Here is a 26,197-nt window from a genome sequence, read left to right as displayed (position 1 = left end):
CTCAACCATCTGGACTCACTCAACTGGCAAAAAAAGGGGATCAGGAAAAAATGAAATCAGAAATAATTTCTCAGATAACAGGAGAAATTGTGCTCCTAGAGCAAGACAGGATTAATAAATCTAGAGAAGAGCTGAGGAACATGATGAAATCCCAACATAGGAAACAAATGGAATCTATAAAGCAGATACAGATTTCCAGGCGATGAAAAACTCCATTGAAAGTCTACACAGCAGAATGAGCCAATGTGAGGACAGAATTTCAGATATAGAAGATAAGATTGCAATTAATGACCAGGAAAAGAAAAATTGTTTCAAAATTATAAGGGAACATGAGAAATCAATCCAGCAGATGCTAGATGATGGAAAGAAGAATAACATAAGACTGATCGGGCTCAATGCAGAAACAGGAGAGAGTGGAGATGACATTAAAAAAACTCTTTGCAGAAGTAATGGTAGAAAACTTCCCAAGCACAGGAAAAGAACTTGACATACAGATAAGTGAGGCATATAGGACTCCAAATAGCCTGGATCAAAAAAAATCTACACATAAGCATATAATTGTGAAGATTCCAGAAACACAACAGAAGAACAAAGTTCTCCAAGCAGTTAGAGAAAAGAAACAAATCACATACAAAGGAAAGCCCATCAGAATCACAGCAGACTTCTCAACACAAACCATCAAGGCAAGAAAAGCTTGGAGTGACATATTCCAAGCCCTAAAAGAAAACAGCCTCCAACCCAGATTCATGTACCCTGCAAAACTATCTTTCAAAATGGATGGAGAAAGAAGATACTTTCATGACAAAGAGCACCTTAGGAACTTCATGAATATCAAACTCCAAAGAATTTTACACAATATCCTAGGAACAGACATTAGGGATCACAACCTCAGGAAGCAAAGCAGAATGAACCCATCTGGCATGACAAGAAATTAAATGTAAAAGGGGAGAACCCAACAAAAAAAAAAGTCATGGCAATGACAAGTCAATACGTTTCAGTTATAACCATCAATGTTAATGGTCTCAATTCACCAGTCAAAAGAAACAGACTGGCAGAATGGGTCAAGAAGCAAAATCCAACAATATGCTGCATACAAGAAACACACTTAATTCAAAATGAAACTCACAGACTGAAAGTTAAAGGGTGGAAAACAATACTCCATGTGACAGGAACCCAAAAAAGGCAGGAGTAACTATCCTCTTTGCAGATCAAGTAGATTTCAAACCAACACTGATTAAGAGAGACAAAGAAGGACACTATATCCTTGTAAAGGGAAGAACCCAAGAGGAAGAGATGACAATCATAAATATCTATGCACCAAACACTAGTGCTCCCAACTATATAAAACAAATACTAACGGACATGAAAAGTCATATATGCACTAATACAATTGGAGTGGGGGACCTCAACACCCACTGGCACAAATAGATAGATCAACTAGACAAAAAGTAAGTAATGAAATACTAGAACTCAGTCAAACTCTTGAACAAATGAACTTAACATATGTTTACGGAGTCTTCCACCCCACAAATTCAGAATACACATTCTTCTCAGCTACACATGGGTCATTCTCAAAAATAGACCACATACTCACACATAGAACATGTTTAAGTAAGTGCAAAGGAATTGAAGTTATCCCCTGTATATTATCAGACCATAGTGCGATGAAACTGGAGATCCATAGCAAAAGAAAATTGAAAAACTTCATAGACATGTGGAAATTGAACAACACACTTCTGAATAACCAATGGGTCACAGAGGAAATTACAGAAGAAATCAGACAGTTCCTTCAATTAAATGACAATGACAATACAACATATCGGAATCTATGGAACACAATGAAAGCAGTCTTCCAAGGGAAATTCATAGCAGTGAATACGCATATTAGGAAAACAGAACAAGCCCAATTAAACAACCTGATGCTGAACCTCAAGCTTCTAGAAAAAGAAGAGCAGGACGAACCCAAAGCTCATAAAAGGGAGGATATTATAAAGATCAGAGGAGAAATCAATACAATGGAGACTAAGAGGATGATACAAAAAGCAATGAAGCCAAGAGTTGGTTCTTCGAAAGAATAAACAAAATTGACAAACCCTTTGCCAACCTTGTCAGAAAAAGGAAAGAAAAGGCCCAAATCCATACAATTAAGAATGAAAAAGGTGAAATTACAACAGGCCCAGCAGAAATCCAGAGGATCATCAATACCTACTTCCATAACCTATACGTCAATAAGATGGAAAACACAGAAGAAATGGACAGATTCCTAGATACATATGAATTACCAAAGTTGAATGAAGGAGACCTAAAATTCTAAACAACCCAATATCAACCAATGAAATTGAAAATGTAATTACAAACTTAACAACTAAGAAAAGTCTGGGCCCTGATGGCTTCACTGCTGAATTCTACAAGACATCTAGAGAGGAACTACTGCCACTACTCTTTAAACTCTTCAATGAAATTGAAAGGGAGGCAATACTCCCAAATTCATTCCTGGAAGCAAGCATTACCTTGATCCCCAAAGCAGAGAAAGACCCAACTGAAAAGGAGAACGATAGGCCAATCTCACTAATGAACATAGATGCAAAAATCCGTAATTAAGATACTGGCAAATAGAATGCAGAAGTTCATGAAGAAGATCATACACCCTGATCAAGTGGGATTCATCCCAGGGATGCAGGGATGGTTCAACATATGCAAATCAATCAATGTAATACACTATATCAATAGAGCCAAGGAAAAAAACTATATGATTATCTCCATAGACGCAGAAAAAGCATTTGACAAAATCCAACATGCATTTATGATAAAAACCCTAGAAAAAAATGGAACAGATGGTCTCTACCTCAAACTGATAGAAGCCATCTATGAAAAACCAACAGCCAGTATCATACTAAATGGTCAAAAACTGAAATCCTTCATGCTAAAATGAAGAACAAGACAAGGATGTCCACTATCACCACTCTTGTTCAATATAGTTTTAGAAACATTAGCCACAGCAATTAGACAAGGGAAAGAAATAAAAAGAATAAAGATAGGAAATGAAGAAGTCAAATCATCATTATTTGAAGATGGCATGATACTCTATAGAGAAGACCCCAAGAACTCCACCAAAAGTCTTCTAGACTTAGTAACCAAATTCAGTCAAGTAGCTGGATACAAGGTCAACACACAGAAATCATTAGCTTTCCTCTACACAAACAACAGACTCACTGAGAGAGAAATAGGGCAAATAATTCCTTTCACAATAGCATCCAAAAAACTGAAATACCTAGGAATCAACCTAATGAAAGAAATCAAAGACCTCTTCTCTGAAAACTATAGCACTCTGAAAAGAGAGATTGAAGATGATATCAGAAAATGGACAGACATCCCCTGCTCCTGGGTAGGAAGGATTAATATAGTGAAAATGGTCATACTTCCAAACTGCTATATAGATTCAATGCATTTCCAATTGAAATCCCAGCAGCATACTTCATGGACCTTGAGAAAACAATCCAAAAGTTCATTTGGAACAAGAGACCCAGAATGGCAAAAGCTATTCTAAGTAACAGAAACATGGCAGGGAGTATCACAACCTCCAACTTGAAACTATACTACTAAGCTACTGTGATAAAAACAGCATGGTACTGGCAAAGAAACAGACCTGAGGACCAGTGGAATAGATTAGAAGATGCAGAAACAACACCAGACACACTCAGCCATCTTATCTGTGATAAAGGAAACAAACACCCTCACTGGAGGAAAGATAGCCTCTTTAATAAATGGTGCTGGAAAAATTGGGCTTCAACTTGCCATAAATTAAAACTGGACTTATATCTCTCACCATGCACTAAACTAAAATCAAAATGGATTAAAGATCTAAATATTAAAATAGAAACACTGAACCAGTTGGAACAGAGATTAGGCAGAACTCTTGAAGACATTGGTGTAGGAAAAGATTTTATGAATAAAACCTCAGTTGCCCGTGAACTGGCACAAACAATCAACAAGTGGGATTTCTTCTTATTAAAAAGTTTCTGCACAGCAAGAGAAACCACCAGCAATGTGGAGAGACAACCCACAATGTGGGAAAAAATCTTCACCTGCTCTTCCTCAGACAAAGGTCTACTATCTTGAATCTATAAAGAACTTAAAAAGATCAGACCTCCCAAATTTAAAGACCCAATCTGAAAATGGGCATCTTAAATGAACAGACATTTCTCAGACAAAGAAGTAGAAATAGCAAATAAACATATGAAAAAATGTTCAACATCATTGGTCATTCGAGAGATGCAATTGAAAACAAGGCTGAGATTCCACCTTACTCCAGAAAGAATGGCTGCTATCATGAAATCAACCAATAACAAATGCTGGTGGGGCTGTGGGGAAAGGGGAACCCTGCTCCACTGCTGGTGGGAGTGTAGACTGGTGCAACCACTGTGGAAATCAGATACCTCAAAGAACTAGGACTAGTGGTCCCATTTGACTCAGCTATTCCCCTGCTGGGGATCTTCCCCAGAGAAATAAAAGAATCATACCACAGTGATATATGTGCACCCATGTTCACAGAAGCACAATTTGTAATAGCTAAAACTTCAAAGCAGCCCAGATGCCCATCAAGTGGTGACTGCATAAAGAAAATATGGTTTTTTATAAGATGGAGTACTACTCAGCCATAAAGAATGAGAAATTAGAGACATTTATAGCTAAATGGATGCACATTGAGGCGATACTCTTCAGTGAAAGAAATAGGACACACATGTAAATACCGAATAGTTTCTCCAGTGTGAGAAACTGAAAGTGTAAATAAGAACTAAAAGGTAGAATGGATAATGTGAAATAGGAAGAAAAGGGGTAAAGGGGAAGGAGAAGTGGGAGGGGTAGGGGAAAGGAAAGAAGGGAATGGAATTAATATGAGAAAAAATGGAAACAGTCTTTGTAAATAGGGAGGGATGGAGGGGTTGAAGGGAGGGCAGAGGAAGGGGGAAAAATAAGAACCAAGAGAGATTATGGAAAGGTGCAAATTTCCAATGATGAATGTCATTATATTGTATACCTAAAATTTACTAATGATTAAAATCAATAATTGATAATGTGAAATAGGAAGAAAAGGTCCAAAGGGGTGGGGGAAGTGGGAGGGGTAGGGGAAGGGAAAGAAGGGAATGGAAAAATGATGAGAAATGGAAAAAATGGAAACAAAGTCTTTGTAAATAGGGAATGGTGTGGGGGATGAAGGGAGGGCAGGTAATGGGGAAAAAATAAGAACCAAGATGCATTATGTAAAGGTACAATTCCCAATGAGAAATGTAAATGTATTGTATACCTAAAATGTATCAATAAAAGAATTACGGAAAAAAAAAGTGGACCCTTGTCTTTCACCATATACTAAATTAAAATCAAAATGGATCAAAGATCTAAACATTAAAACAGAAACATTAAACCTACTGGAAGATAAAATAGGTAAAATACTTAAAGACATAGGAGTAGGAAGGGATTTTCTAAAGAGAACCTCAATTCCACAAGAAATAACAAACAGCAAGAATCAAAAAATGGGATTATATCAGACTAAAAAGCTTCTAAACGGCAAATGAATCAATCAGTCGCGTGAAGAGACAAACTACAGAATGGGAAAAAGTTTTGCCAGGTACTCCTCAAGACAGAGGACTAATATTTAGAATATATAAAGAACTCAAAAAAATTAGACCCCTAAATTTAAAGTTGCCTTAGTTGCCCCAGCTGGTATAAAATTCATGAGATCAGGAGTTCCTCCCACCTCAGCCTTCACAGTAGCTAGAAATATAGTCTTTATTTCTTTTAGATGTATGTACCCATTTTTAGTTGCAAATAAATTATTTATTAGAGATTAGTCTGTAGAACAAGACTACATAGTACAGTTTGGAGAGATTATGTTGCCTATGGACAAATTTAATGCAATTACTAATAGTAGAGTCATTCTGAGAATGTGAAAATATTAAAAAGCTATAAGATTTATTAAATTAATTGAATAAAAATCCATGACACATAGCTAGAAGAAAGTACTGCAGGCTCATCGTTCCTTATATCCACTATTCTCAATTAGCTGGGGTGGGGGATTGGGAACTCTTGGAACGTTTAAAAGTTTCAGGTATTAAAGGTTCTCAAACCTCGGCATTACAATAACAACACCAGTAGGTAAAGTCCAATCCTACAAGAGAGGAGAGTGCTGGCTAGCATTAGCACTAGCCTATAAACTTAAACTCTAAGCATTAGTACATAATGACTTATTTTAGTAATCTCCCATTACCCTATACATATTATAATTTTGAGGGAACGTACTGAAAAGATAACAGTGGCCAGAAAGAGCAAAATTCATTTCATAAAATTCATCATAATGTTGTAACTACTCTAACAAAAGATGTTGTAATGGCATTTGCAAATAAGAGGTAAGGGGACGTTTATAGTCTGGAAAGGCTGAAAAAGTGATGGTTACAAAATTAGTGTTGAATAAATTCATCTGAGTGTAGGATTATATTTAGTCCAAATAAAATTCCAATCACTAAAGAGATTATTTTTCGAATGAGGAAAGATGATTCTCGATAGTTTCCTGAGATTGGCCATAGGGCCAATCTTATTCTCTGAATTCTCTACTCATCCACCCACCTTAGGATATATTTTAGTCCTTTATTCAACAAGAAGGCTGTGACCCATATACACAACAGTTTCTTGTTGTGTTGCCATGTATACTTTCCATAATTAATAAATGACATATTTATGTTTGTAAGTAGAGACTTGGGAAATTTAGTTAATGTCAGTCTTCCAGTACTTCATAAAAACGTTGCCAAACCAGAAGCATGCTAACTCCATGAAAAGGAAATTACACAAATACTATATGTGAATACTATATAAAACAACAAGCTGGTATCTTATCTCTCAATAATAGATTCATGAAAAAAAGGTAAGATAAAATTTAGCAAACTCAACCCTGAGTTGTAGGGGCAAATAACCAACAATATCACTTCAATCTGGAAGACACTTCTAAATTTGTTAAGGCTCTCTGGATTAATCTAATTTTATTGTTATAGTTCAGACTATGTATAATCCAGGGTAAAATCTAAGTACTGAAATAATCATAGTGATTAGAATAACAGCAACAACAACAGTCTCTATTCTAGAGATCAAATGCCTTCTTATATCTGATGTGGTAGGTATTATTATTTACATTTTATAGAAGAAACTGAGGCACAGAGAGATCATTTGCCTCAAATCATGGAGGTATAAACTGACTCAAGATTTCAACAGTGCTTAGACTGAAATTAAACTTCATAGTTTTAACCATTATGTTATACTTGCCATCCTAGACATTTATAGAACACTGGGGATAATGAAAGTAGAAATTATAATATTGGGTATCTACAGCAACGTGATCAAAATCTACTATATTAGCCATATCATTCCTACATTTAAGGTGCTAAGAACTAAGATTTAAACATAACTGCTTATTTGAGGTCATACATCCACAATGCAATCAATGATAAAGCACTTTAACATTATGATGAGTTATTGCTATGGGTATAACTTTATATTAGTGTAGCAAATAATGGAAGAACTTCAGCAAAAGCTATGAAAACACTAACAGATGCTTGTTAATGCTCATAATGTTCTTCAAACTCTGTCATAGGTACACCTGAGATTAGAAAAATTCAATAGAAATATGATAAATTTTGCTGAAAACGTACTTTGCAGTCTCCGTGTTGGGCTCTCTCCATGGAGTTGTCTTCGTGGCATATATGGGGACGGGTGGGGAAGCGGCAATGAAGAGACATCATGGGTCTGGAGTTTGTACCAATGTGGCTCATCATCTAGTAATGCTGTTTCTAGCTCAATTAAAATCTGTAGAGCCAAGAGACAAAGGGCTGCTATAGTATAACAATAATAAGTACACTCTCTTTTATAATAGTAATAATAATGCTGTTAGATAAAAAATAAGGTCATTTAGATGTCACAAAATTATCAGCATATTTTTACTAAAACATAGTTTTCTAACTTGTTAGAGATTTACTACTTTTAAACTTCTACCACATTCACTTGGAAGACCCTTTAGCACCCAATAACTAGATGCTTTCACATTTACTATGACAGAATTAACGTTTTACTTTTAAAATATCTGTAATAATAACTAACATCTATATATCATTTTCTAATTTTAAAAGTATTTTCACAGGGGTGGTGCAAGGGGAAAGGGAAAGGAAAAATTATGAGAAAAGAAAAAAAAATGGAAATGAAATCTATGTAAATAGGAAAGGGTGGAGGGGGTGAAGGACGCGCAGGTAATGGGGAAAAAATAAGACCTAAGATACATCATGTACAGGTACAAGCACCCAATGATAAAGGTAAACATATTGTATACCTAAAATGTACCAACAAAATAATTTTTTTTTAAATTTTTTAAAAAAGGATTTTCACTACCTTTAGCCTTTTCAGGAACTCTTACATGAAAGGAAATCATATTTGAAGTACCTATAAAGTATTGAGAATCATATCATCGTGCCCTTCTTATCTAAATTCCAAAAGAATCCACTAGTGTGGTCTTAAAAGTAAGGATAACAAGGATTAAAAAGGTTAAGAGAACTTGTCTAAGGTCACACCAACTTTAAGTGAAAAAGGTGAAATGACTTAATCTGTCTTATTTAAAACTCTGTGTTCACTGTACTATGCTGCTAAGAGTTCAAACCCCAAACATCACGTTATCCTATAAAAACATACAATTATCATGTCAATTAAAAAAACATAAAAGGCAAAAAGCAATACCAAGCTTTTAATATGAACTATATTTTAATATGGATTTTATAATAATATTTTAAAGCTATAAAAGATATCACTGTAGAAGTAATCGACTATTTTCTTTTGGAGTGTTGTACAAGCTTGACAGCCTTTGTACTTGTGGTAATGAGACCTGCTGTGTAAAGATAAAACACGTTACTGTATTATTTAGCTATGAAGGTAAAGAGCCAAAATGGCTATTATTTCAGTTTCTACATTTTTCCTAGACATTTTCAAAATTGTAGGCTTTATGTTCCAAGTGGTATTTTTGTTCTAAGTGTTTACACACAGACATAAGCAAGTGCAGGCACACACACATACCATATTTATTTAATCTTCATAGTAACTCTGAGTTGTATACTAGGATTATTCCCACTAACATGAAGAGGGAAGTGAAGCACAAATAAGTTAAATAACTTGATCAAAGACAGAAAGCTCAAAGCAGTACTGCCAGGCATGTAGACCTAGGCAGCTGGAACCAGTGTTTCCTCTCCTAAGAACTGTCTTACTCTTCTTCCCAAATAGTTGATAGGTTTATGACTCTGGTCCCTTAGCTGACAACATTCAGTTCAATATTTCTTTTTTTTTCACTTGTAACAGCTTACTCTTGCTTGTGATGGCCTTCTGTACTCTGGAACTCCTGTGTTCCATAAAATTGGAATTCGTATGGTCCTTGTCCTTTTTCATGCCGGTACCTGATGCCAGAAATGACTGGTTCTGAAGTATCTCAGAGGTGGCCTTCTTTTTAGAGAAAGCAATTGTTTCTTCTTCCAAAACTCTTCTCTTTTCTTCAAGTTTTATTCTCTTCTTGGTGAACTCGTTTCAAGTGCTCAAATTTGGCTTGCAGCTCTCTTTCAGCTTCTTTCAATATGGCTTCTCTCTCCTTTCCTCACTGTACAAACATCTACTTCATTTCCTCTTCCTTCCTCTGATGCTCACCATGGAATTCATGTCTTTTGGCTTCATAGGTCTCTTGAACACTGATGGGCTTGTTTTCAGGGCCCACATCTGTAAAGTCCATCTCCTCCAGTTTGCAACGCCGGTACAGCTCATAGTCCCTGGGGTGCATCTGCTCCCGCAGGTCCTCCACGTTCATGCAGATGAGCATTTTCCACAGCTTCACAAAGTCACAGTGGTTTTCCTTCTCCACTTGTACAATATTCCAAGGGTACTAGTGAGCTCTGACCATCTTATTTCCAACTTTTACCTCATCCATACTTCCCACAACAGCAAGCGGCAAATGCTCATTCACTTCAGCACCGATTTTGGCAATGGTCTCATCATCTGTTGGGAACTGGTATATCTAGACACCATTACTGATCATTACTCACTCATGAGCTTCACCTTAAACTTCCGAAATTCAGTTTTAGAAAGTGTATCTGCTTTGGCAATCACTGGTATAGTGTTCACCTTGCTGTCCAGGTTCTTCATAGTTAAGAGGTCAAGTGTCTTCCGAGAGTGGCCTGTGGGGGTGATGAAGTAGAGGCACACCTGTATGCGAGAATCGTGGTAGTTGAAGAGAGAGTGCTTGATCTTCAATTCTTCTTAGAGATAAGCCTCAAACTGAGCATTTATGTAGTCAACGATGGGTTGGTAGCTTTCTTCTTTATTTGGTCACCAAATCCCACTGTATTCACAATGGTTAATTTTAACTGAACATTATTTTCCTGGGGTTTATATGTCTGAGCTTTAAGTTTAACATCTGGGCAAAAATGTGAGCATTCATATTCTCCAAAATTAGCATTAAACAATGTATTAATCAGTGTTGATTTTCCAATTCCAGTTTCTCCCACACAGAGAATGTTGAAGCAGAAGCCTTGCTGAATGGATCTACTGACAAGGTGATCAGGCAAACTCTCAAAACCAACACGGCCACACACAGTCAAGGAACGAATAGTTTCTCTTTTTCTCTGTTCACCACTGGATACCTGTGAGGCCACAGATGCAACCTCTGATGCCACGTCAGACTGAAACAGCCAGCGCCCGCGTCGTCCGTGCCGGCCACGGCCAGCTTCTAGCAGAGGCCTGACCCGGGCCTGCCTGCGCCTCTCCCGGATGTCGGCGGCCGGTAGCGGGCGGGGCCGCCTCGCCAGTTCAGTACTTCTGTACACGTGGTTGCTCTCCCCCGAGACTACCATTAACTTACTTACAGAATCCCAGGCTGAAAGTGGACAACTTAGGACACTGGAGAACTGCTTCACCTCTAACCCTTTCTAATTCGTGTACTACATTACAATCAGAAATATTTTTCTCAAGTATAAATGCAGTTGAGCAGTCTCTCTTTAACATTTGTCCCTGGTTCACAGTATCCACAGGATAAATCCATATTTCCGGATATTAAGGGGATATGATTTGATAGCAGTTTAACTCTCAAGTGTCGTTCTCACCACTTTCCCTTTCAACATCACTGCAGCTGCCCAGATTTGATGTCTGGTTATTCTCTCTACAGGAATTTTACTTTTCTTGACTTTGCTAAATTCCTCGTTTGGGGGATTTCCTTCAGCCACCTCCCTTACCTCTCCATTATGTATGACTGCAATCTTCCCACTATAGTGGTTGGTGTGCTGCATTTCAATTGCCATTCAGTTGTCTGTATCCTCAGAGGGCTGAAATTCCCTGAAGTCAGTAATGTGCCGTATTCACCTTTGAAGCCTCCTGCCACAATGCTTGATACATTACAGAGCTAAAAAATAACCCATGAATAAATGACTGACCTACTCACTAGTGGTACAACTGGTTTAATAAACAAGTTATACACAACACAATAAAATCGAGCAATGCACTTGTGAAACAGAAACAACCTTCTCTAATTCAACACTGAGATTTCTATAGTAAGAATACGCATGAAGAACGGTCACAGAGTGTGTGTGTGTTGGGTGTGCTTTCGAGCTGGGGTCCCGTGGTGTTGCTGAGACCGGCCTTGAGCTCCGGGCTCCAGTGCGGCTCCTGGTTCACCCCTAAACCTAGGACTCCAGGCTTGCACCGCCACCATGCCTGCCTTTGTTACAGTGCAGTTAGAACCTTTGCCTTCTATGGTTTTAATAAATTTTATCTTAAAGCACTAGCTCAATTCATTGTGTTAAATTAAGAAATGATAACAGATATTTGAGATATAAAATTTTACTGATAGTCATTTAAACAAAAGTATGACATGAACACTTCATAAAATAATTCTTGGTACCTCTCCTAAAAATTCACTTTCTTCCTCTCGAACTCTAGCTTGATCCCAAAGAGTAATTTCCAGCATTCGTTCTCGAAATTCTCTTCGGTGGACTGGAGAATAAATGAATGTTTGGTTCCATTTAGGTTCCAATGTTTTCTTTACTGTTTTTGTTCTCCTCTTGTTTTTATCACTGAGGAAAAGAAAGAACATAGGAAATTATATTAAATTTTGAATTTTGTCTTAAAATATATTAATTTAAAATTTGTCAGAAGTCAGGTAAAACTTTATCACGTATTTATCATACATTGCAAATATTGTATTTTAAGTTGTTATTGGAAATAACAACTTAAAATTTACAAGATGTATAATTGTATCATGCTTTATAAGTATGATCCAAGGCAAGCAGTAGTACAATAAATCTTAAACTTCTCCAGTGACAGATAATTGAAAACTTAATCTTTCTCAAAATCTAAAAAGACAAGATGGATCTTAACTATAAAATTTTTTTACATATTACCCTTATGGAAACCTTCAAAATAATAATTAATCTGTAATATTCACATTATTTATTTAAACTACTAAAGATTTACTGCAAAAAAAGATGAGTAAATTATAATGATAGTAATTTCCTATCTTTATACTTTAGGTAATAAGCAATTGTAACACATCTTATACACCTTTTTGCCCATGAGAAAGACTGTTTGCTTCTTTGACATATATCAAGTCTCTAAAATTACTGAACATTATTTCTTTTAAGGGTGCCCCTCTAAGGTGAGCTGGAAATGCAGTGAAAGTATGGAGATGGATGGAACTTCCAGGTCAGAGTCTTTCACACTTATTTTGACTGCATGTCTCTACCAAGGAACCAAACCTCCAAAACTGTGAGACAAAAATGAACCCTTTCCTATCAAGGTGTTTATCTCTGGCATTCTGTCACAGCCACAGAGAGCTACCATGGCTGGGAAACAGAAGGAGGGGAATAAAGAAGGGCTAAGTTGTCTTTGAAATAAAGACACATCTTTCAAAACTTTCAGTGCCGAAGATAGATTTGACTTGAGTAATCAAGAGATACTGGACGTTTCCTGAGCACTTTATTTAATGTGGCAGAAAGCTTCTTTAAATATACTGATAATGAATTTTGTTAAGACAACTGGAAAAAAAGATGACATATCATGTACCACTTCTAATTTTGAGGCCAGTTGTAGGAAAATGACATTGCAAACCCATATAGATTTTTTTTCTCTGTGTACATGGAAAAGAAGTGATACTATGTATAATAACTAATTAAATAATAGGAGCAAAGCAAAGGTTGAGCATTGTTAATCCAAACACGTGAAATCCAAAATGGTCCAAAATTTGCAACTTTCTGAGTTCTTAAATTATGCCACTGTGGACAATTCCATACCAAATTATTAAAAATATTGTACAGAATTATCTTCAGGAGATAAAAGTGTGTGTTCCGTAAGAAACATACATAAACTTTGTGTTTACATTTGTGTCCACTCTCAAAATAAGTACAGTACATGTAACTATTCCGAAGTTTGAAAGAAAATCTGAAATTTGAAACACCCCGTCCCCAGCATTTTGGATAAAGGGTACTCAGCTTGTCATACCAAGGACAATGACTTAGGATCGCGTTCTCTCCCTGTTTTTTCTAAAACTGTAACTATTTATTCAGCATTTACTTATGTCTCATCCTTGAAAGAACGAGTTCTGAGATCCCGTTAAGGGACACAGTTCCTTCCCAAAAGGCCAAGACATGTAACAGACATCTACTAATTTAAGAATGATTTATAACAAAATCTGAAGGGAAACAGAATAAGCCATCAACTTTCTTTAAGAACTAAAAAAATGTTCTCAGATAAAGAATGACTTATTTTAAGAGGGATTTCAATATTGCACAGAAAGTGGACTAGATAACTTCTGCAGCTCCTCAAAACTCAAAGCACGTAATTACATCTCAGCGGGCCTACTCATCATGAACTTAATACAGTAAGGGCTTGAAGAGGGGAATTTGAAGCCCAACGCTACAGTTTCCTAGGGGTAATGAAACACAAAATACAGTTTTTAATTTTGTAGAATAGAGTAAAACAGTATTTTGATAAGAGAAGGTAAAAACTGAAGAGCAATATAAACACTTTTTAGCACCCTTACCAATTTTTTGATTCTATATTTTGTATTAAAAATTTTATATAAAGGGGAATAAATGTTAATGATTTTATAGATAAAAACATATTTAAGAAGTCATACACACATGCTTAAAATATTAAAAACAATATACAACACTTAATATAAGTTTGAAAACAATCCCATATTTTGATTGTCATTATTTTGATTCCTCAAAATGAGATTAAGTTTATGTTAAACTTCACAAGTACCTGACTAGTGTGATACAGACAATGAATTACAAGAATTGAAACACCTATTGCTATTAACATTTTCCCACTTATTCTAAAGGACATTTATTTCTGGTTTGCATCCATACCTTCTATCTGGAAGAAAGTAAATTTTAACATAAGGATTCCTTGGCCTCCCATCTTCCCTGGAAGGAAGGTCCTTTGCTCCCAAAATTGTAACTATTAATTGGTGACCAACCTTGTCAAACCATAGTTTTATCTGAAAAGCAAAAATAATCACTTATCAGCGTAAACATTTACTACCAATACATGTAAAAATATACTAATAATTTCTATGAATAAAAGAACTAACTCAGATATTTTGGTTTCATTGATAAATCACCTAGGCTTTTTATTATTCTAATGTGATTATGCACATAACATGCACATAATAATAACACTATCATCATTAAGGTCTTTAAGCACAATTATTGCTCTATATCTTCCCTTAGCCCTGAATCACTTCAATTCATTTTGTTTCCCCTCATGAGTTCAGAGTTGGGTAGGTAGTAACTTATTTACATGTTATTGATAGGGAATTTTCAATAAATGTTTTATGATATATCAAAAGACCTTTCAAAGATCACAAGATGATTTACTAGTAGTATTAGTCAATAGATTTCTTCAGTTCACATTCAGAATTTTAATCAATTCATCTTTTTAATTTTTTCCGACTCAGACATAGTCTCTTGGGAAGCCAATGTATCACATCCTTCCCATAGTAAGACTTCGTTTTCTAGTCTGAGATGAGAAGATGTGAGTAACTTACTGTGCCCTAATTAAGGACTGGAACCTCGCGTCCAGCTGCTGAACTCATCTGACTTGACAGCCACCCTGCCCCGTGCTCACTTCCCACCTCCCCACCCCGCTACTGCTGGCACTGCATAGAGATCGGGGATAGTCACGGCTCTGATGTGTATCCTGGTTCAGAACTCAGCACACATCTGATCACTACCTTGGAACTTAAATGAAACCAGAAATTTGCAACTTGAGAATTACAGGTAAAAAACAACTTTCTGGTTGTATCTGAAACATTGTTCCAATTCCAATTCCAATTCCACCATTGCTTTGCTGAGAGCCTCACTCACATACTAGATAATGAGAATCTGAGCAACTCTAGATACAGAGTGGGCTCACAATTCAAAAGCAAAGATCATTTATTTGCTTTTTTACTAAAAGAAATTAGCCTTCTTATTAGAACAAGAATAAGAAATATTTTAATTATAAAGATTATAATTACTAGTCTTTGTGCTGTGTGTTCTTTATGTTTAGTGTAGTTATTATGTTGCTATTATATAACAAAAAGCTTTTCTCGTAGAGCTGCTATGTTCAAAAACAGATCCTAAAAAGTTTCTCAAACTGAGATAAACATATCTCCTGCAGCAGTATTAGCTGCAGAATTCTTTCACCTACTCAATCAGAATGGCACTGGAATTTATGTATTTATTTATTTAGTAGTGGGGATTAAATCCAGGGCCTTCACTCTGAGCTGCATCCTCAGTCCTATTTTTATTCTTTTATTTTTCAGACAGGGTGTCACAAAGTTGCCCAGGCTGAGCTCGAATTTGCTTCTGCTTCAGCCTCCCAGAATGTTGAGATTACAGGTGTATGCTACCATGCTTGGGTTGAAATATGAATGGTAAAAAGTCCTCTAGGATATTCTCATGTCTATTAAAATTGGATAAACACTGCTTTAGATCAAGGGATCAAGGAATCAACAACCTGAAGAAAAAAGGATCCAATATTTGAGAGCAAAATGCCCCAATACTTGCTTGCCTAACAGTATTAGAATAAAGACACAGACGAGGATAAGGGAGTGAAAGGGGATGGATAAAATAGGCTTCTGGCAAAAGCCACATGAAGAAAACAAAGAAAGAATGTGAGGTGTCTCATTGTACATGAAATGAAAGACACTGCAAATTGTGTCACCATGCCTCTAAATGTGTGAGATCAGATTTATATATGATATTCTTTATTTTCACCAATAATAAAAAGCTTATAGCTTTATTTTTTCCAGAAATAAAGAATCTTTCTCAATAAATACTAGTCACCTCATAAAAAAAGATTCTGAAAGGTTAAAAATGTTTTTCCAAAATCTTTACCATTTAAAAACAAAGAAGTCATTATTATTGTTATTCTTGTTATGAGACTAAGATTAGTATTATTTGAGCTTATTGATTTCCATGAGAACTTTTTGAGAAGTTGAAACTTAGCACTTGACATCTTCAGAGGCATGTTTTTGCTGAGTTAAAATCACTAGTTGTTCATTTGAGATATATATTTAAAAAGTCAGAAAAAGAATATTCTTTCCTTATGCCATAGAAAACCAAAAGATATCACTTACTAATATCCATTTTTGAAACAAGCAAACATTAGGTATCTAGCTCTCATGGTTTTGCAATAGTACTTTAGAGTTAATTATACTTTCCAGATATATGAAGGATAAAATAATTTAGATAGGAAACAAATATATTTTAATTTTATTGATTCTTTGATTAAAATTATACCTTTTTGTAAACTACCTTAAGGTAGGTATTTAATAGCCCTAATTTCTGTTTTTGTAACAAGACTTGCATTAAAGTTTTTAATGTTTATTCAGTTAGCATCATATTTTATTAGTTAGGTTATTTTATCATTATCTTAAATTTCTTATATGTGCTTAAAAATTAATGTTTAAAATATAGCTGTTGATCCTCCACAATATTGCAAACAATATTACAGTTATAGTCCTGACCAACTTTGTGTTCAATTCATTCCTTTAATAAAATCTTGGAATCATTTTAATTTTTTAATATGACTATCATCTCAACTTTACTATGTAATCATTTTGAATTTTCATAGTAGACCTGAACAGTGTATATAAATATTTGATATTGTATAATGTTAACTAGAATATTGACTTCTACAATTTAAACAAAATAAGTATTATTCAAAACCAGCAAATCTTTAAAAACATGCAGCAAAGCAAGGAAGGCATAATACTACTTTTAGAAACACTATATTGACATTATGTTACCATGTAAAGGTTTGCTAATGAAAAGAGGCAAACAACTTGTACCCAAGGATCAGAGGAAAATTAAATAAATGTAAACAAAATTAACCCAGCATTTTACTTAGATTGTGATTTTGTTCTTACAAAGTAACATGCTTTCAAAAGTGGACCCTTATATGCCACATGCATGAAATTCTTATTTTAAATAAGGTACAAATATATTTGCCAATCTCCTCAAGGAGTTAGTGCTTGGAAAATGCAAGAAAATGTAGAGGTTAAGTGGTATATGAATGATTTAAAGAGACAGCAAGCTTAGTGTAATAAAGAAAAATATTAGCAGTATAATTAGCTATTTCTGTACACAATACTTATATAAGTTGACTTTACACTACATTAAATGCCACTTTGAAACTTATACATTTTAGGATTTTATCATATATAATCACTAATAAAGATTGTCTCTTTAAATTTTTATTCAGTATTCTAATCCCCATGCAGAATTATACAAGCTGGCTCATCAAATGACTTGAAAGTCAAATAACATGGTTTGGAGCAACATATCAAAAAGTTTACCTACTACGCATTTTCCAAAAACATACAGATAAGGGATAAAACACAACTTTAGTTTCTATCAGGCAGACAAGGCCTTTACCTGAACCCTAGGAACAAAAGGCGGTGTTCTTCTACTAAGGCTTTGGCTCTGGTAAGCAAAATTAAAGAAAAAAGCAATAAAACAAAACCAAAAAGGACAACACGCTGGAACTAAAAGACCAAAAGTAAAAATAAACACATAGAACTATCCCTTAAATACAATATTTCCTTAAGACAATACTTACTTAAATTAAATAATTCATTATAAGGAAAAAATTAATATTGCCAAATGCTAAAATACATAAAAACTATACAAAATATTAAACTCTTTTATCAGATTTTAATGTAGTTAACAGAACAGTAATTAAAAATTAATGTAAAATAATAAATTCGGTTTGTATATTCTGAAAGAATAAGAAATTTCAGATTTTACCCTTAAATACTGTTATCCATGGAGGCCACTGGTTCCAGGACCCCCACAAAAACCAAAATCCATGCATGTTCAAGTCTTTTATCTAAAATGGTGTCAAACTGACATATAATGAACACACATTCTCCCTCATGCTTTTAATCTTCTCTAGATGACTGACAATATCTAACAAGATAAATACTGTATAAAGGATGGTTAGGCTGTGTAGTTTAGGGATAAGGAATGGCAAGGCCAAGAACATCTATGTTTAGTACAGACAGTTGTTTTCCAAACACCTCTGATCCAAGCTTGGCTGAACCTATGGATAGGAAACCCACAGATATGAGAAAGCCAACTGTACATAATAAAGAATAGTACAAAAAAAGCTAGATGAGAAGGTATTGAACAATTATTAATGAAAAGCCATCTATGGAAGTAATTTGTGACTTCTCCAAAATGATGACCTAAGTTTAACCAAAGTAAAAAAAAAAACTCAGCTATGTAGGCTTTAGAATTTTTTTTAACAAATAAGCACATTAAGATAGAAGTGTGCTGGGATGTCCTGGATTCACTGAACACCATTTCCAGACATTTTTTTTTTTACCACTTTAGATAATGCTGTTTACGGCTAAACATGCCCGTCAATGACAATAACTTACTATTTTTTATTTGTATAGTTTGTTATATTTCCCCAAGCCTTTGACGGGTTATCGCAAGATTTTAGCCTCATGATATTCCCAACAACTATGGGAAGGATCTCCATTTTCCCCAAGTCGAAGATAAGGAAACAAAGACATATATGGTCTCGAAACACTTCCCAACATTCAAAAGGCAAAATGATGAAAAGATAGGAAGCAGAGCCCAGTCCTGATTATATCACTCTACAGTATTTTCAAATTCTCTGAATAAAATCAAATTTCTTTTCTAACTTTTTTTACTTTGTTTTAAAAAAATACCACAATAATAAGAATTAGGGGGTACCAGCAACCAAATCAAGAACAAAATTAGAAACAAAGCTCTGGTTTGAGAATGGATTTCAAAGTGGATTTCCTCTCCCCCACCAAGATTCCTCCCATTCCTCCCATGTGTCTCCTGTCTCTAAATAGTCTCATAAATAGTTAAGTCTTCTGTCTGTCTTTCCACTGCTATAAGGAAACAGATAATGAGCGCTAGACAGACTGCTGTCAAATTAAACTATCACAGGACAGACACTATTTTAGATATACATCTAAAACAAAAAAGAAAGCATACTTCAAGACAGACTCTTACACAATTATGAGTCATCTTTCTCTCCAAGAAACAAGGAAGTTTCACATCTAAGCTATCTTCCTTTTTGTCTGGAGATGCTCAGGGGAAGAAAAGCTCAGATGTGGAGTGGTACTGATGTCTGACTAAATAACCCTGGGTAGGTAACTCTTTAGCAAATGGGAGAAATGGTGTATGAAATTCAGAGATTAGACATGCTGAAGAAAGTGATGAATAACACACTCTAGAAATAAATTCTATTTTTCTGCCCTCCCACCTGTTTTGTTTTAGACCACTCTGCCGTCTTGCTGTCCCTTGGCAACCACTAAGCTGTTTTCTATCTTTATGGACTCTAGAGTCTTCATACAAAAATGGCGAAATGATTAATATGTGCCTCACTGTAATTGGTAATTAGTTACTAAGTCAAATATTTTAAGCATAAATGATCAGATAATATTTGAAACAGCTCAGGCTTCACACAAATGAAGAATTTGAACTTGTAAACCCCAATCTATTTTGCATTTTAATATCACTTCCTACTATTCTCTATACTACTATCTTTAGGTCATGTCTTTCATGTAACATGTCTAGATTTGTTATGGCAATGAAGTATAAAAGTGTAAAGTTCAAAGAAAAAACTTTTGTTAGAATCATTTTAAAAGCTCTAGAGATTTTAAGGAGCTTATAAAAGACACGCACCTATTCTTGAGTTACTTATTCCATTTAAATGGGCATACAAAATGAATATTTACTTTAAAATTTCAGAAATAACATTCAGATGAAGTAAATCGGGGAAATTTTGCAACCATAAGTCAATCACAGACTATACAGTACAAAGTTAAAAGTAACTGTTAATAAAATCAGTTTTGTAACGAGTTCCTATAGAAAAAAGAATTCTTAACCTTTCCTTCAAAAAAAGTCAAAAGTCATATTTTATTGTAACAGCCTATCAAAAAAACTAGCCAAATCATGTAAATTAATCTAAAAAAAATAAAAACTGCAAGCTAATCTTCTAATACAGAAAAGGCTAACTACTAGGACCCAGTTTTGAAAATGTGTACTCAGAATAAGGGAGTGTTGTCCCTGAAAAGGCCAGCATACAGTCCAGGTTCCATAACCTGAGCTGAGACTGGTATCCTCAGCAAATACATCCATGCATTTTCATGGTTATGCCCCAGAATAAGCAACCACACAATTCAAGCACAAGACAGAAAATAAACTGGGTATAAAAATGTAAATAAATTTGTATTCTATGTATATTTTTTACTTCAAAAAATATCATTCCATGAACTGACGTGAGTATCTTATGCAGGTCAGTTCACATACTACACAAATTGCCTTTGTTTCAGGCATTAGCCATGATGATTTCGCAAGTGAGGTATAGCCCAAAAGAAATCCCACCAAAAGCAAAAATGTCCAAAGATAAAATGGAAAAACATGGGAAAGTATTATTGCCCTGTGACTTCCAAGAGGTTTGCCAAGGGGTGCTATGCTTGGACATATTTTTTTCAACCCCTACATCACTGTAGCAAACAAAACTATCTCCAGGCCAGTAGAGATAAGAGTTATATGTACAAAAAGAAATATACCCAGGACATATGCTTTCCTAGATGCAAAGAACGAGAATAAAATTAATCAGTCATGTGAGAATAAAATTAATCAGTCATGTGAGAATAAAATTATTCTCTTATTCATTTAAATTCCTAGTTAGTAGTACTAGTAGTACTTCAGGGCAATGACAACATATATTTCTTAAACATATGATTGAAGTTTAATTTGGTAAAAAAAATTGTAGAGAAATTGGGGGCTAGACATTAATAATCTTTAATTTTTACTTTGCCATCCATATTGTAATTTTATTCCTAGAAAGTTACCCTGACAAACTAACTTTGCCCTAGCAAAACAGTATCTACAGATTTATTTCAGTCTTTTACAAATTTAATGTGTATGTGAATAGGCAGATTTTACTCTTTATTTTTACTCTTTATTTTCCATACTTTCTAGACTTCCTACAATAAACATGCACTATCTGTACAAACATTATGTTTTATATAGATGAGATGTGTATGTGTATATAATTTCAAAACATATGCTGTTAAACATTCACTAATACCTGACCAGAACATATACCTTCCAAGCCATACAAAAATGAGAAAATGGTATATATAGTAAATTATAATTTCATGGATTTTAAACCAGCATCATCTATAAATCTAAAGGTTATAGTTTTACATCATTATATGTATATTCAGAAGTAAAAATTTAATTTTATTTTGCCTCCAAATATTTAGCAGTCTTATCTGTATTAATTTTAAGCCATGGGGAAAAACAGTAGAATTTGAAATCTAAAATCCTGCCTCTGCTCCTCATTTTCACTCCTTGTCCAATGTGTATAGGACCCTGGAATTTGAGATAATAAAGTGGTACCTATTATGCAAATCTAATTTCATTCCCTCCACCAACTCAAGCCAACATGCACGCACAGAGAGCATATACCAGCATCAGCAAAACCCACAGCCCTGAATGGTATTTAAAGATAACTTATCTAAACAAAATTACAGTTGAAAGTAGCTAAACTTTATTAGTCTTTCCTAAGATGGTAAAAGAAAACACATAAATTTGCAACTATAGATGAAAATATATGTGCTGTTGATATATGTAGGAGAATAAATAAAAAGATGCTATTTATTGTAGAGAATGGAGAAAATACCATTATTCTCAACAAAAAGTTCACTCTATGAAAAAGGAAGAAAAAGAAAATAATAAAGGAAAGATTTATTTTAGTGAGACATTCACAATCTCATAGCATTGCATCATCTTTCTTGCATAACATTTCTGTTACTGTCAAATTTGTGTTTAAAATAGTTCAGAGAAGACATCGAATAACTTCTTAAATAAATTCCAATATCTTAATTTTGCTTAAACTTCCTACATCTCCTTTTAATTAATGAAAATACTTCAGAAAAATCAAACATAGATCCTCCTAAAAATGAAAAGAGGTATTTCTTAACTGATTTAACAGAAATCTGTTTCTATTGGTCTTAAAATAGGAGCCCAGATAGATTATTTTAACTGTAACATTTTTCTACAAAGATTCAATGTCTGGATTCTGGAAACCTAAATAGTTCTTTAATGATCAAGAAATTTCAAGTTTTATAATCATCACCACTGCTGGCAATTAAAATAACTGAATAAATTTAAATACATTAATATATTAAAATTCTGTAATAAGGAAATTAAACTGAAAAATTGAATTAAAATGAGGACCTACATCTGCAAAGTTCTTCTAATATGGTCATAATATAATATGAATAATTAAAATTTTAGCTGCTATTTTAAAATATTCAAATCAGGGGTCACTTAACCTGAAATTGCCTAGTATATTCAGGAACCTACATCTTCTCGTTGTTTTGTCTGTTGACAAAAGCATCTCCAGAATCTTTATATTTCAGAGCAATAGTCAAAGTACAATATTACTACGAAATTCATCTCAAATTTCCTTAAGGTTGAAAAGCACAGAATAATATATACATATTTACTTTTATTTTATATACAATCTTTATATACTGCAACATTTGTATTCTCTTCAGAATCAATGACCTTCGATCCCCAGTACCAAAATAAATAAATAAATAAATGACAATTCATAATCATTTTAAATGTAGATCAAAAGCCATGACCTTAAATTTTGGAAAAATTATTTAGGCAAAAAAGGGTCTAGGTATCCTCACAAAATCTGAATCTCATCAAATTCTAGAAAACCTAACTCTAATAAAGAAAGCACTATATGATAAATAATAAAAATTGAATTTCAATTAATTAAAAGTATTACGAGTAAAAGAGTTAATGGTTAAAAGCACAGTTATAGTCTAGGAAGAATTTGCTTTATAAAAACTAGTACCATATTTTAAAAAACATGATTTAACATTCCAAAGAGAAATTAGTTTAGTGATTACATACTGAAAGCTGTCCGGATAAGAACTGTGGAACATCCCTCAGCATGCCAGGACTCATGGGAGAGGTAACAGAAATAGAAGGACGATCCATTTTCTGAGATTCAAATGAGCTAGAACCTGAAATGATAATTATACATAAAGAACAATAGAAATGGCTCTTTACAACTATTTAAGAACCCTTAGCATACATCTTTCAAATGTCTATAACAGGCCATTCTACAGGCCATTTTGTTAGGCACAGTGATACCCATCAAGGTTCTGCTGTTGTTTTCTAAAGCACCAGTGAAGTTTGGGGCTGTCTGAAGACCAGTCCATAGCACAGGATCATTTTTGTGCCAACTGTACTAGAGACAGGCCTTTACCTCAGGCCTGAGTCACTTCATCTTTCAATGAACTCCATACTCATATGTTACAATAACATAGTAAGAAAATTTTTAAAATAGAAATAAAAGGATAACCAAAATAGAACTCAAGAGAGCACCATAAAGTCTAAATTTTAAATGCTAAGAACATAGGTACTAAAGTCTCTGAAACTATTGAATGTTTCCAGGAAGTGATTTTTTTAAAACCATATGTTGAAGAATATAAATTAGACTTACAGAAAGGAAAAAGGAGCTATGAAAAAAGATACTGAATAGCACAAGGAGCAGAACTTTTACCCAAAAAGTATGAGTTTACTTCTATGAAAGGAAAAAACAAGTTAGAAAGTGAGTAGAATAGAGCTAATAGGACACAGGTGGCATTGTGTGGTTCAAATTTTGGACAATGCATTTGGCACTAGTGAAGTACCCACACGAAGCTTTCATGTGTAAGAGAAGAACACTGTGCTTTGAGAAAGACAGCTTTATCACCTATTTAAAGAGTAGACTGGAAAGAAGAAACAGAAAACAGTTAAAAGCGAGAAGAATTCAATCAGATAGTAATAGTAAAAGTTGTGGAAAAGTAATGAAAAGAAGGAATTAGAGGGTAATGTGAAATTAAAAAATGAAGACCGCAGGTCTGGGATGGATGTAGCTCAGTGGGAGAGTGCTTGCCTAGCACGCCTGAGGCTGTGGGTTGGATCCCCAGCACACACACACACACACACACACACATACACACAAAGCACTCAGAAGCTAATTAGATATGAAAGATAAAAGAAAGACAATGGAAAGCATTAAGATTTCAAGTCTAGTAATTAGATGTGGGGTCAAGAAAGTCTTATGTTTCTGTTGTCTCTGGAAAAGAAAGTGTTGATGTTTCGTGGGATTTGGAACACTGCGTTAGGGAATGAGTAGAGAACTTAGTTTGGAAACAGTGACCTTTTAACACTTCTGAGATACTCAAGGGAAGTGTAAAGCAGGTAACTAGAGATACAGATGGAATGAAATGTCAGAGTAGAGACTAGTGTGAGAAATTATCCGATAGTTCTGTACACCTAACTGGAGATACAGGTGATAAAATTCACCTCTACAGATAGTACTGTATAAAAGTAAGGGGAAACTACAAAGCTTGGGTTCAGAAGTGATGGTAATACCCTTCATATTAATTAGAAGCAGAATGATGCCTTCAGTAGTAAGAAATAAGATAGTCTCTTAATATAAAGCTGCAAGTAAGCTAGGTTTCGTGGTGCACGTCTGTAAACCCAGCACCTTGGAGGCCGAGGCAGGAGAATTGCTGTGAGTTCAAGGCGAGCCTGGGCTGCATAGTGAGTTTAAGGCCACCCTGAACTACACAGCGAGATCCTGTCTTGAAAAGAAAAACAAAAACTGCAAGTAGCAGGAATATGCTTAACAAAATGTATTCTCTGAATATCCAGGGATGAAGTGACAATGATGGACTCTTTAGAATACAGCTTTTGGGATCATACAGCTGGCTGTTAAAGCTGTAAGAAGAAAATGTACTGAGGAACTGGGAACACAGATTCAGAGATTAAAGAATTAACAAAGGACCCTTGTCTTCTCAGGAACAATTTTAGAATTGTAGCTCATAGACTTTAAATAGCTAAATATGATGAAGGGCTCTGTAATGCTCCCAATGGCAGGGAGATATATTAATACAAGTGAGTGAAATTTTCACCTGCCCCAGTTTGTTATAAGAATTGTGATAATGTAAGTGCAGCATCAAGCACAGAGGCAAATACTAAATAAAATGGGAGAAATGAGGGTAATAGTAACATTGCATAGTAACAATAGCAATTATTATGTTATGGTTCTATGTGATCATGGACATAGTTTTGGATAAAATTATTTAGCACTTAGCCAAAGGTACTAAATCAAGTAGGTCATATGACTGTATTTTAAAGTACAGAGCCATGGCAGTCCAAAAGGACTTTACCTACATGGTAGAAACTTGAAAGACATTTATACTTACAAATGTAAATATGAAAGCACAAAACCTATTTGCCAGGGGCAGTGCTGGGATTGAACCCAGTGATTCAAATAAAGCAAGCAATCTGCCACTGGGCTGCATCCTCAGCCCAGAACACATCAAATTTCAGTAACATACTTTAGTTATCGAGGTGTACAGAGAACCGGACCACTGCTCAACAACTTCACCTCTATCGCCAAGGTCTGAGTCACCCTTGTCTTGCCAGTAGATTATTAAAGTGGTCCTGTCGTTGGTCTTTCTACTTTTGCCTGATTCCAGTTAATCCACTTTCGGTGTAGCAGCCAGATTTCAAAA

The 26,197-nt window shown here is 34.7% G+C and overlaps 1 protein-coding gene and 1 pseudogene across 49 annotated transcripts in view; both read right to left on the bottom strand.

Moving 5' to 3' along the window:
* Nucleotides 1–26,197, bottom strand: part of Rims2 (regulating synaptic membrane exocytosis 2) — a 536,290-nt gene that overhangs the window by 222,842 nt on the left and 287,251 nt on the right. For 29 of the 49 annotated variants that reach the window (XM_021262784.2, XM_087190771.1, XM_087190773.1 and 26 more), the window contains 5 exons: nt 23,538–23,650; nt 17,985–18,032; nt 14,430–14,560; nt 11,963–12,134; nt 7,698–7,851 (listed from right to left, as the gene is read on the bottom strand). In XM_021262784.2, the coding sequence (XP_021118443.1) occupies nt 7,698–7,851; nt 11,963–12,134; nt 14,430–14,560; nt 17,985–18,032; nt 23,538–23,650 (618 nt within the window). The remainder of the gene's footprint in view (nt 1–7,697; nt 7,852–11,962; nt 12,135–14,429; nt 14,561–17,984; nt 18,033–23,537; nt 23,651–26,197) is intronic. The other 20 variants (XM_021262794.2, XM_021262785.2, XM_021262787.2 and 17 more) reach the window with 1 other exon arrangement.
* On the bottom strand, nt 7,862–11,952 carry LOC106009845 (septin-10 pseudogene; annotated as a pseudogene).

This window comes from Heterocephalus glaber, unplaced genomic scaffold, assembly GCF_053883595.1.
Source record: "Heterocephalus glaber isolate CG9 unplaced genomic scaffold, H.glaber_assembly_v1.0 deba00001556, whole genome shotgun sequence".
NCBI classification, from domain to species: domain Eukaryota; kingdom Metazoa; phylum Chordata; class Mammalia; order Rodentia; family Bathyergidae; genus Heterocephalus; species Heterocephalus glaber.
This window is presented reverse-complemented; position numbering and strand designations above follow the sequence as displayed.